Source organism: Clytia hemisphaerica, unplaced genomic scaffold (genome assembly GCF_902728285.1).
Source record: "Clytia hemisphaerica strain Z4C2 unplaced genomic scaffold, Clytia hemisphaerica genome assembly, whole genome shotgun sequence".
NCBI classification, from domain to species: Eukaryota; Metazoa; Cnidaria; class Hydrozoa; order Leptothecata; family Clytiidae; genus Clytia; species Clytia hemisphaerica.
In genome coordinates, this window is record NW_027103758.1 from 539448 (window position 1) to 551619 (window position 12172).

A 12172-nucleotide genomic window follows, 5' to 3' on the forward strand; every position below is an offset into this window, starting at 1 on the left:
ACTTATGAAAATGGAAATGCAGGACAACAAGCGAGCAGAGCGAGCGAGAAAAATTGAGCTGAGGGTTTGGGGGGCACTCTAAGCCCCCCAACGGGGGTGTTACAGGTGAAAATTTTTTTGGGCCTGAAATGACGTAGGAACAGCTAAAAACAATATCGATCAAAGAAAAAAACACTGTTGTGGAGCAATACCGTCTTTAGCCGCGAATCACGCGCATTAGCCTCAATAAATATTAGGTGTACTGGGTATAGTTCATGTAGTACTATTACATCTCTATCCAACGCGTATCCGATGCATTGTATACAAAAGTATGCAATAGACCTTTTCGCCTTTCCATCCGCCATATTGAATTGTATGCAAAAATTATGGTGGCCGAATTGCCGTGGTGAAATTCCCTTAGAAAGTATGCAAAACATATGCAAAAAGAAAGTATTAATATAAAACTTACATGCATAATTGGCATTATATTAAAGTGTAATCTTGTAGAAGAAAGATTAAATTTGCTTCTCTTGAAAACTAAAAACAATTATATTCACTCATCTTAGAACAAGCACTTCAAAAGACCATAACATTAGACAGAAACTCAAACTGAAAAATCACCCGCGAAGGTAAAAACAATCCTTATTCGGCTGACGGCAAATTATTCTCCTGCGAATAGAGCCGCCAAATGATCAAATCAAAACATTGAGAAAGTGTGACGTCATAATTACTGCTTTCAGTTTGCGTGTTTTGAAAGTTTGATGTGTGTACTCCGTCTTCGTGGAATTTTTTTATGGCATGAAAACAGAATATGCAATGTCTTTAAGAACAAATTCCTAAAAGGCTTTTGTTGTTCTGTAAATATTTCCTTTTGGATTAAGAAATTCCATCTTTTATTGTTCTAATGATTATAGTATTTATTTATAAGATGCTTTGTTGTCTTTTTAATCTTTGTGTAAACTTGCATATGTTTTGCATACATTCCAACTAAATCCAACCACAGCATTTTCGTTCCTGTATTTTTGCATACAATTCAAGATGGCGGACGGAAAGGCGAAAAGGTCTATTGGACGGACAGTTACGGAGCGAAGATAAAAAACAAGGAAGTGAGTTTGTGCTTGTGGAAACATATTTTTAGTAGCATTTCTATATTTTTTTTCAAGAGTTCTACGAATTTCTGAGTTTTCTCAAAAATGCGGACATCTAAGGTATGTGGGCGGAACTCGGGACTGTCCCCCTCAATGCGAGACGGTTGGCAACTATGCACTTGTTAATGCACAGTCTGCTTAAATACTTACCGTGAGGTTGGGTAACTTGCATATAGGTGATCTTTTTTTATTGCTAAAAATAGCCTAGTAGACGACAGGCTTAATTAAATGTTTATAATTTTACTTTACATTTTTAATTTTTTATGTTATTGTAAAATGATAATGAATTTCATCTCAATTTTGTTTGACACCAGATAGGTCCCAAAAATATTCTCCTGCTTATGTTTTTAATTACAGGATTCTTGATTTTAATAAAAAAGAAACATGGGTCGTAAATCCTGGGGAGAATTAAAAGAAAGAAAGAAGGGACCTGGTCGCAAAGCAAGAAAACAAGAACATCCAGAAGAAAATTTACCATTTCATTTGTGTGAGTAATATTAGATATGATTTTTGATTGGCTTTTTTGTATGTTTTAGTTACACATATACACACAATACATCAAACTTATTACTTTAATGGGATAAAATTTCGCAGGTATTAAATTTCCCGGATTTGGATGTCATCCACAAAAATCTGCGAAATTAAGTCCCAATGGAAATTTGGAAGGGCAAGGCTTGAAATAACGATTTCAAGTGGGTCAGACAAAATGTCCGATCAGGCTTGCTTTAGCTTGAAAATTATGATTTTTGGGTCGGACATGAAGCTATTTGGGTTGGACAATGTCCGATGTCCGATCGTTATTTCAAGCCCTGGAAGGGCCTCATCCGCAAAATTAAGTACCCGAAATCTCTTCGTTATTTCTCGAATTTTTGCACACTAACATATCAAAATTTTGAGAGAAGTTCTGTTTGCTACCCCGATTTTGCAAAATTTGGAATCACTTTAGAAAAATTAGATTGAATCTTGATCCGCAAAATTACGCAAAAAATCAGGGAACTCCTCATCCACAAAATTAAGTCCCCGCAAAATTTTTGAATTTCACGGATCCGTGAAATTTAATCCCTGCGAAAGTTTATCCCAGTAAAGTATACATTTATACATTACTTATTATCAGAGATGAAGCCAGTGTATATATAATACTGCAAATGCAATGCAAAATGTTCACTTGCTCCATCAATAATAAACCCTATTTGTTTTGATTTATTTTCAACACTCTGAAGCATTCTGAATTGTCTATCTAGATTGCCTATGCAATTTGACAAAGAGGACATTTTTTTATTCTATACAATCAACTGACATAACACCCATTCATTTTAACAACTGCAATGTCTTCACAAGCTCAGCATTTTTTCAGAGCAATTCAGACCTCTCAATCCAAGCAAAGTACATATCACTTTTTGGACCTACCCCGGTGGAGGTCCTATAAATTAACCTCTGTTCGTCCGTTTGTCTGTTAGTTCTTCCGTTAGTTCGTGACCAACTTTTCTCGAGATTGGCTCATTAGTTTTTCCTGATTTTTGGCACAATGATGCAAAATGGTGATGCCCAAAATTTGATGGAGCTCGATTTTCGAAAAAAAATATATTTGGGCAAATTTGGGCCAAAAACTGCCTAAAAATAGGGTTTTTTGGACTTTGTGCAAAATCCTGTCATTACTTTTTTCTGATTTTTTGTACAAAGATGGAGGGCAAAATTGTCTAAAGAATGGCTGAAGTGATTTTTCCCGGAAAATTCTTATTCGCCTTAAAAAACAGATTTTCGTATTTTGGGGAAATTCCCTTTAACCAAATAAGAAAATATAGCTTTTCTCAATGTTGACTCATAATTTTTTTCTGATTTTTTGCACAAAGATGCAAAATGGCAATGCCTAAAATGTGAAGGAACCCGATTTTGAAAAAAAAATATATTTGGGCAAATTTGGGCCAAAAACTGCCTAAAAATAGGGTTTTTTGGACTTTGTGCAAAATCCTGTCATTACTTTTTTCTGATTTTTTGCACAATGATGCAAAATGATAATACCTAAAATGTGGCGAAGCCTGATTTTCTTTTTTTTTTTTTTTTTCCGGCCGAAATGGCTGGAAATGCCGGAAAAACTGGTTTTTTGGCATTTTCTCAAGATGTTTTCATTGGTTTTTCATTTGATTTTTTGCTCAAAGATGTGCATTAACAATGCCCTAAACATGGCCGAGTTCGATTTTTGAGAAAAAACTTTTTTCATGAAAATGCCGGATTGCAGATTTTCCTTTTTTCCTTATATTCATTTCTATGTTTTTTACACAAAAACATTATTGATAACAATGCTCACCATCAAGCATGATTCAATTGTCAATAAAACTGATTTTTGCGACCAGAACTTTCTATTTATTTTTTCCCTACAACCCTTCCCTCCCCCCCCCCCCATCAACAATCAATGATGAATTTATTGCGTTATGCATTTTCGCTAAACGCTATATTTTCTGACTGATTTTTTTTCATTTTTCTCCTCGCATTGCTATCTAACTTTCATCATCATGTAGGTCCATTCAGCATCTAGGTTGTTCCTATTGGTCTCATCATAAAGATGCTTTTAATCAGTTATTTGTCACTTTTTCTTTTTTCAGTAAATGAAGAACAACAGAAGAATATTTTGAAGAAACGAAAAAAGGACAAAAAGTAGCTAATAAATATTTCCTTTGTTTTCAAGATATTACTTTCTCAAAAAAGGGCTAAAAGCAATCTCTTTTTGGATGCGTTATTGTGTTTAGCACTAAATGTCTTTATAATATGTTCTGAAATATGAATGACTCTTGATATCTTAAGATATGGTGTGCCAAAGGAAAGTGAGTGCATTATCGAATGTTTTTCAAATTTTATTAATAGTCTTTTAAGGAAGAAATTGCTTGATGCTTACTTTTAGAATAGAATTGGAAATCATGTCATCTTAGATGAACTTATCAAATTTCATGTTTATAAAAGGACTAATTACTCCTTTACAGGAAAATATTTTAAAAAATGTAAAAAAGCTAATCAGCTTTATTGTTTTCTGTAGGAAAGTCAAAGAAGAAAAGATAGAAAAGAAAATTGAGTCTAAGGGTAAGTCATGTTAAAAGTAATACGTGTTTTGCCAAGCAATTTTTCCATACTACAAAAAACACACATTGTAACTTTTCAGATTGGCTAGCTTAAAGGATGAAATTTTGTGGGAATTAAATTTTGTGGATGGTCAAATAAGTTTCCCTGAGGTATGATTTGGCAGATGGCTGAAAAAATAAATTTGATGTGAGTTTGACTTGGCGGTTGTGGATGTTTTTGTCCAAAAATTGTTAACAAATAAGCAAAAAGCTCTTTTTAAGGCCTGAAAAAGCACAAAATTTGATAATGTATGATAATTATGAATTCAATTTGGTAAATGACGCAAAAAAACAAATTTGGGCAGGAGTTCATTAAGCAGATTCCTGGTGAAATCTATCAAATCTGGCAAATTTTCTTTCTTAAAATTTCTTTTTTATGGAATTTCTATTTTGCACTGGTTTGAACCTGTCTAGAGGTCTGTACCAATCATGAAAAAAAAGTTCTTGAGAGCTGACCAACTTAAGAGTCATTTTTTCTAAAAGTCTTCAGGGTGTGATACCTCACCCTCTTGGATTTTGCTGAAATTTGGACCAAATGTTCACACAAGGAAATAAGACCCTGAAAATTTCACCTTGATATCTCGAGTAGTTTTGAGGATACAGTGTCTCAAAGATAGGATACTAAGCGAAAATTGACCCCTAAAAATCATGAACTCTGGTGGGGAGCAGATTTCTTTCAGATTTGAAAGCCAATGAATTTTCACTCAGGTACATTAGAAAGCTGATTTACAGTGGATTTCAAGAACTTTTTGTAGGGAGTCAGAAAAAATCAAATTGAGTCTCCAAAATTTTCCCCGAAAATCTCTAGCACCTCCTGTAGAGGGCTTCAAACTTTCCGTAATCTGGGTTTGGAAGCACTTTTAGCTGTCTCCTGATGGTCCTTGTGACTTTTTGAAAGCAAATTTTTGACATGGAGTGGTTTACTGGAGGGTTTTGGCCACAAAAATAACATTTTCAGGATTTCTATTTTTGCGTAACCGTCAAAAATGGCCGAAAAAATTGCTATTATGGCAGATCTGGAGCAAAATTCAAGATGGCGTATCTTTTTGAACCGACAACACTTTTTTTTGAAACTTTCAGCTAGGCTTCCTTAGTAGGTCTAGTTTATAGCCTCGAAAAATCTCAGTGGGGGTTTGAAGTCTCTTGAAGATATGATTGATTGAAAATTTTGCTTAACTTCGTTGTTTTTTCCTCTTTAAATGCTAAATCAGGTCCACTTGGGGGGCTCTAAAGGTTAATTCTTGTCAAATTATTGGTTGATATTCTCTAGGCAACTAATCATTGGCATTAAGGGAACAACTGCAAAAGATTTCAGGTCATTTCCATCAACAGATGACATTTTATGGCAGTTTCTTTATTTTTAAGTACAGAATATGTAAAAATATGAGACTGGCATCTGGTCTTTCCTACCATTCCAGGGCCTATATTTTCAGGAAAAGCCTCAACCTTTTACAGTTTGGTGAATATTCATCTTAAATATAAACAGCTTACTTCAACTAAATGGATTTAACAGTACTTAAATCTTATCTAAAAACTTTTTTGACTCATTCGAAAATCCTACTTTGACAATAATTTGCGCTTTACCGCAAAACTTCTAAGTTTAAGTGTTGTGATTAGCTTCTGTTGATGGAAATGACCTGAAGTCTTTTGCGTTGTTCCCTTAATACCAATGATAAGTTGGCTAGAGAATATCAACCATTATTTTGACAAGAATTAACCTTTAGAGCCCCCCAAGTGGACCTGATTTAAAGCTTTAAAAACCAATGCAAGCCGAATTTTAACAATCTCCATCAGTTTAGCAACAAATAAAACTAGGTTGAGGAGCAAATAGCTCACTTATAACTAACCTTTCACAAAGCATTCTAATCACATCTCAATGTTTGAATTTAAAAATTCACAACATGCGAAATACTGTGGAATGTTGTGACTTGATGTCAAAACAAAATTCCAAACTGAGGTTAGATGAGTGAAAGACAAGGAGAAGGAGGATGATAATGGATTGCGCCTTCTTTGGGTTATGGAGGGATTACATTATTTAAAGGTTTAATTTATACATGTGTAATTTGAGATTGCAATGAAAGGAAAGTAAAATTGATACATTGGGAATGCTAGTTCCAAGGAGTTTGCAAATATTTTTATTTTTAAAGCACTTAAACTGCCAGCAACCAATTTTATTTGCAAAACTGGCATTCTTTACCTCAAACTGGTAGCAATCATTTCTCATGCTAAACAATCTATTGAGACTTGACTGCTTGGAAACCAATTAAGATGGGTTTTTTAAACTGATAGCAAAAACAATCAAAATTGGTGTTATGGAAATTACTTGGCAAGACACAGTTTCACTATAGTAACATTAATGTAGTATCATTTACTACTTTTTCATTTACTTTTCCATAGGCAGATTTTTAAGTTTTCCTAAAACAAGGTGTTGCTCAAAATTTCCATCCAAAGTCAACAGAATCACATCATTATTAAATTTTGTATTTCAGAGGAAAATCAAATTGTCGATTTCACAGCAAATAAAGATGTCAAACCCAAAAAGGTAACAATTGGTTGCTTTTGTTTTTATGGTATTTATTGTGCACATATTATTTTTATCTTGTATGCCCTGAACAATTTTGCCTCTGAATTTTACTAAAGCCTTTGACCTGTCTGTCTTACCTTTTCAGCTTACAAAGTGGGAAAAAAAGAAAGCCAAAAAGTAAGTATTCTAAGATGTAGCTGAAGATTATTTTATTCCTACCTCCTTTATTTTTACTATTAAGTTTCGTTCTAACATAGCGTCAACCCCCCTGAATTGGGGGTTACACCAAAAAAATGCAAATGAAAACTGTGAGCTAAAATACAGCCATATATTTGGGGGGACCTGATATGTTTTCGGGGCCCAGAATTTCCTATTTTTTTGCCTTTTTATCAATAAAATTTTATTATTCCATTCAAGGTTACAAGCAAAGAAAGAGACAACTATATTTGATTCAGACAGTGAAAATGATTATGATGAAGAAGAAGATAATGGTATTTCACTTCAATTTTCTTTAATACACAGCTAAGAAACCCTTAAGTAATAATGACTGCTTTATTCTGGCAGGCATTCAATTGATCTTAATGGTTGTTTCTTATATTTAGAAGGAGACAAAGAAACCTCTGAATCTGAAGAAGATGAGTAAGTTGAAAGTTTCCTTTTTCATTCCAAGATACCTTTAATTTTAACCAATGTATTTGGCAAACACACTGAAAAGACGCTTGTGTGATGGACTTGCTACTTTCAGTCATGATATCTCTTATTGTAATTTTCACCTAATTTCAGGGGAATTCAAGATGAGAATAAAGAATGGCTGAAGCTGAAGAAAGATGGTGGAGAACGTGAAGAAGAAGAAGAAAGTGAAGAAGAAGAAGACGAGGAAAGTGGAGAGGAGGAAGAGAGTGATGTTGAAATGGTTTGTAGTTTGTTTTTCAGAAAATATTCAGTATTTCTCCTTTCATTAAAACTCATCATGGTTCTGCATTCATAAAAGTTTCAGAAATGTAAATGAAAACTCAAAATTTTTGAAAGATAGTTCTCATAACAATCCCTCTTTATTTTCAGCCTGACGACGAATTTGACATGGATGAAGATGAAGATGAAAGCGACGATGATGAGGATGAGGAGGGGGATGAAGGAAGCGGTGAAGAAGATGAATTGCCTTTTGAGAAGAAAGCTAAAAAGCTGAAAGCTGCTCAAAAGAAGAAAAAGTAACAACTAAGAAATAAAATAAAATAACTTGATTTTTTATCACTGAAAAATAAGTAGTTGAGTCAAATTTAAATACTGCTCCTTGGTGGAGACTCAAAATTTAAAGTTTGAAGTATGAGTTTGAAAAATTTTAAGGTTAATTTTTTTGGTTTAAAGTAGTATAGGAAGATTGAAAAGTAGAAGTTCGATTTAACAAGGGTCCATTGTAGTTTAGACACTTAACTTTAACTTTGATTCAAAATTAAATTAGCTAGGGCAGAAAGATGGTATTCCAAACTACGAGTTGCTGATTAGGTTTTCTTCATGTCGAAACAACAATGTATTTGTACTTAAAACACTTCCTGGGTTGATCAATAATTCTTTGTTTATTCTCAGGGAATTGGCAGAAGAAGAACTTAAAACGAACATCGCACAGTCCGAAGTTTTCGTTCTCCCAAGTGGACAAGAAATAGAGAAAGAAGATATCCTTTTCAAAATACATTTTATTGAATTGCAACAGCCATAAAAGATTTTAACTTTAAATGACACAGTTTGTAGAAACACTGATCCCAACTTAAATGACAAATGCCACCTTTATTCTCGGTTTAATGCACTTTCTTGACTGTATGATAACATCCGATTTTAAACTTTTAGTAATTGTTTTTTCCTTAACTTTGATGTGCACGTATCGACCCTCCAGATTTATCAATGGTTCACCAGAGGATTAAAGACAACCTACACGCTTTGAGTGATTTCAAAAAGAATAGACAAGAGGGCAGGTGAGATTGAGTGAAAATGTTTATTACTGTTATGATTATTGTCGTCCCTGATATGGTACATTCTGAAAAGTTGTGGATTAGAACCAAAATTTGAAATGATATGGGTGCTTAAGCAGATGCTTTACATGTGTTGAATCAGGATGTTGCTAAGCTCTCTACCCACTGGCAGAGTAAAGTTAGCGAGATTTATTGATCTCCTATATTGTCATTGATACAAAATTAACTTGACAATTTCAATTTTGGTTTTAATTTCAGATTTCATATATTTTAAGAAAATTTGATATGATTTTTTCTCGTTAGGAGCCGTCATGAATATCTTCAAGTATTGGTCAAGGACTTGATGAAGTATTACAGTTACAATGAATATTTCATGGAATACCTTGTCAACCTTTTTCCCGGAGGCGAGGTATAATTTCCACTAGACTTAGAAATCACATCATATGAAGGTTTAGCCAGGCAACAATACCTTCTTTTAAATAGCCTTTATCAGGTTTAGTTTCAATTTTTTGTAAACGTTTTTTTATTTTCTCCATCTCCTTTTCTATATTGTTTACAACTAGATCTTGGAGTTCTTGGAGGCTTGCGAAGTTCGAAGGCCCATCACAATCCGATCAAACTCTTTAAAAACCAGAAGAAGAGATTTAGCACAATCTTTGATCAACAGAGGAGTTAATCTTGATCCCATTGGAAAATGGTCCAAAGTTGGTCTGGTTGTTTACGACTCATCTGTACCCATTGGTGCTACTCCTGAATATCTTTCTGGTCATTACATGCTGCAAGGTGCATCTTCAATGTTGCCAGTGATGGCATTAGCACCTCAAGAACATGAGAAAATTATGGATATGTGTGCAGCTCCTGGTGGAAAAACCACTTACATTGGTTAGTTACAGTTCAGTTTTTTCACTTTATTAAAATTTTCTCTTACAACGAGAACCTCAATTTAAGATGATTTGTTGCAATGATGGAAGCAATCATTTTAGAAAATATTGTATTGCTCCAAATCCTCCTCGTAACCATTTTGTCATGTTATTTCAGTTCCAGTTCAGTTTTTCACTTTAACCTGCTTTAACAGACCCACAATGAGAAACTCAATTTAAGATGATTTGTTGCAATGATGGAAAAAATCCTTTTAGAGTTTTATTGTTCCAAATCCTCCTTTTAACAATGTTTTCATGTTATTTTTTTCTTACAGGTGCGCTGATGAAGAACACAGGGATGCTTGTTGCAAACGATGCCAAAGAAGAACGTCTAAAATCACTCACCGCCAATGCTCACAGGATGGGCATCAACAATCTTATTGTGTGTAATTATGATGGTCGATCCTTTCCTAAAGTGATGGGTGGTTTCGACCGCATTTTGTTGGATGCACCTTGCAGTGGGACTGGCGTCATTTCTAAAGACGAACAAGTCAAAATAAATAAGGTATTGGAAATCTTATTGTTGGACCTACCACGGAGGTCCTTTAAATTAACCGATTCGTTCGTGTGTTGGTGTGTCCGTTCGTCTGTTACCAGCTTTGCTCGGGATTGCTTATTAGTTTTTTCTGATTTTTTTTTTCACAGTGATGCAAAATGGTGATTCCCAAAAAGTGACTTAGCTGGACTGAGCCCAATTTTCGAAAAAAAGTCTTTGGGCAAATTTCGGCTAAAAAGTGCCTAAAAATTGGGATGTTTTTTTTTACTTCTCTTTCATTTGCACTTAAAATATTGTACAACAACTGTCAACATCATTTTCGATTCTCGTTTACCAGGTTTTCTTCTATAAATTTTTTAGTCTGAGAAAGACATTATGCGGTGCTCACACATCCAAAAAGAATTGATTTTGGCGGCTATCGATTCTGTGGATGCGAAATCAAAGACTGGTGGATATGTTGTTTATTCAACTTGTTCCATTATGGTGAGAAGTGAAGTGTTTTCAAATATTCAAAATAACAATTTGCCGTGATGAATGAGATGACATGTGCAAAGTTTCATTATCTTTTCAGTAGTTGATACAATGCATTTAATCTTTAACTTCTCTAAGTAAGACTTTAAAGATATTCAATTCCCCACCAATTGACATTTTTAGGTTGAAGAGAATGAATGGGTGGTAGATTACGCTTTGGCTCAGCGAAATGTCAAATTGGTGCCAACCGGTATCGACTTTGGTAAAGAGGGATACACAAAGTAAGTTCTTGGTACACTGCGAAAAAACATTTCATTAAAACCAATCATCTCGCCTCCCAGACTCGACTCCTGCTCAAAATCATTTCTGAGCTAAAGAGGCGACAATATCCTGGCTGGTTTAAGAATATATTCTTCGCTCGATTATTCTATTATCATGTCAGCGGCTTTCCCAAAATATATATTTTTTGTATTTTTGTGTGTATATTGATTGCTTAGAAACTGTAGTGCTAGTCAATGTTCTGCTAGTCAATGTTCTACTTCTTGTCTTTTTTCTACTAGATACAAAGACCGTCGTTTCCATCCGTCGCTAAACTTGACAAGACGTTTTTATCCTCACACACAAAATATGGACGGTTTTTTCGTTGCCAAATTTAAAAAGTTTGCCAACATTATTCCGAAGAATCAAAAACCAGGTACACGCTTTCTCGAAGTTCACTATATTATTGTTTTATCGTTAGTATGTTTTCGAAAACTTTGAGTATGTTAGTCTCAATTGTTTTACTTTGTTTTAAAATAAGTTTCAACAAGTGTTATTTGAGTCCAATTAATTGTAAGAGTGATTTCCATTTTTTTGTAGCAGAGGAGGAGGTAGAAGAGGTAGGAGCTGAAGAAACTTCAGAGAACGAAGATGAAACAGAAGAAACATCAGAACAAGCAGAAGAGATGGAAAGTGAAGATGTTCCAGAGAAGAAGGAAGACACTCCAAAACAAAAAGAAGATACTCCAAAGCAAAAGAAGACGAATAAAAAGCGTAAAAACACAGATACAAAACCAAAGGAATCCACTGACGAGAAAAGCCCCAAAAAGAAACAAAAGAAAATGCCAAAGAAAGAAAATAGTCAGAATAAAACGAAAAAAGAAAAGACTGTTGAAAAAGTTGATAACAACGAAGCTGATGAAAATACGACAGAATCGCAAGATAAGAATGAGGAGACACAATCCAAAGAAGTTGATACACAATCAAAAGAAGTCAGTACACAATCACCAAAAACCACCAAGAAAACAAACAAGAAAAAGATCAACAAAACCAAAAAATCACCCAATAAAAAGAAGAAAAAGCCAGCAGCACAAACCTAAAACATTCTTCATATTGAGCTTGTATTTTTATATAATTTTATCAAGAAAAATATTGATTTTTGGTGGTCCTTTGGGGTATATACACTTGACTGTTTGATGAAGTCTTTATAGCTTTAGTATTTTTTGCTGCGTCCGCCCCCCCTGACTAGTCTTAATCCTGGGCATTAGATTTATTAGCTTAAAATCTCTAGCTTTGTATTGA

At 34.2% G+C, this 12172-nt stretch overlaps 1 protein-coding gene across 2 annotated transcripts; it reads left to right on the forward strand.

Annotated features, from left to right (window-relative positions):
• Positions 1-1485: 1485 nt before the first annotated feature.
• On the forward strand, positions 1486-12050 carry LOC136805543 (uncharacterized). Of its 2 annotated transcripts, none has more exons than XM_067062112.1 (18): positions 1486-1614; positions 3728-3779; positions 4156-4199; positions 6727-6779; positions 6907-6938; positions 7179-7252; positions 7364-7400; positions 7545-7674; positions 7824-7969; positions 8346-8431; positions 8635-8728; positions 9029-9134; positions 9289-9607; positions 9921-10150; positions 10502-10624; positions 10796-10893; positions 11173-11306; positions 11471-12050. In XM_067062112.1, the coding sequence occupies exons 1-18, from the start codon at positions 1512-1514 to the stop codon at positions 11968-11970; spliced, it is 2361 nt and encodes a 786-aa protein (XP_066918213.1). In that variant the 5' UTR covers positions 1486-1511; the 3' UTR covers positions 11971-12050. The 2 variants fall into 2 exon arrangements, with proteins under 2 accessions (XP_066918213.1, XP_066918214.1); XM_067062113.1 differs by having other exon boundaries at positions 11474-12050.
• The last annotated feature ends 122 nt before the right edge of the window (positions 12051-12172 follow it).

What these genes read in the sequence shown, in the direction of transcription:
- LOC136805543 (XM_067062112.1), top strand. Translation starts at nt 1,512, where the DNA reads ATGGGTCGTAAATCCTGGGGAGAATTAAAAGAAAGAAAGAAGGGACCT. An exon ending in TCTGAATCTGAAGAAGATGA is followed by an intron (nt 7,401 to 7,544) that starts GTAAGTTGAAAG and finishes ACCTAATTTCAG; the next exon opens with GGGAATTCAAGATGAGAATA. An exon ending in TCCGAAGAATCAAAAACCAG is followed by an intron (nt 11,307 to 11,470) that starts GTACACGCTTTC and finishes ATTTTTTTGTAG; the next exon opens with CAGAGGAGGAGGTAGAAGAG.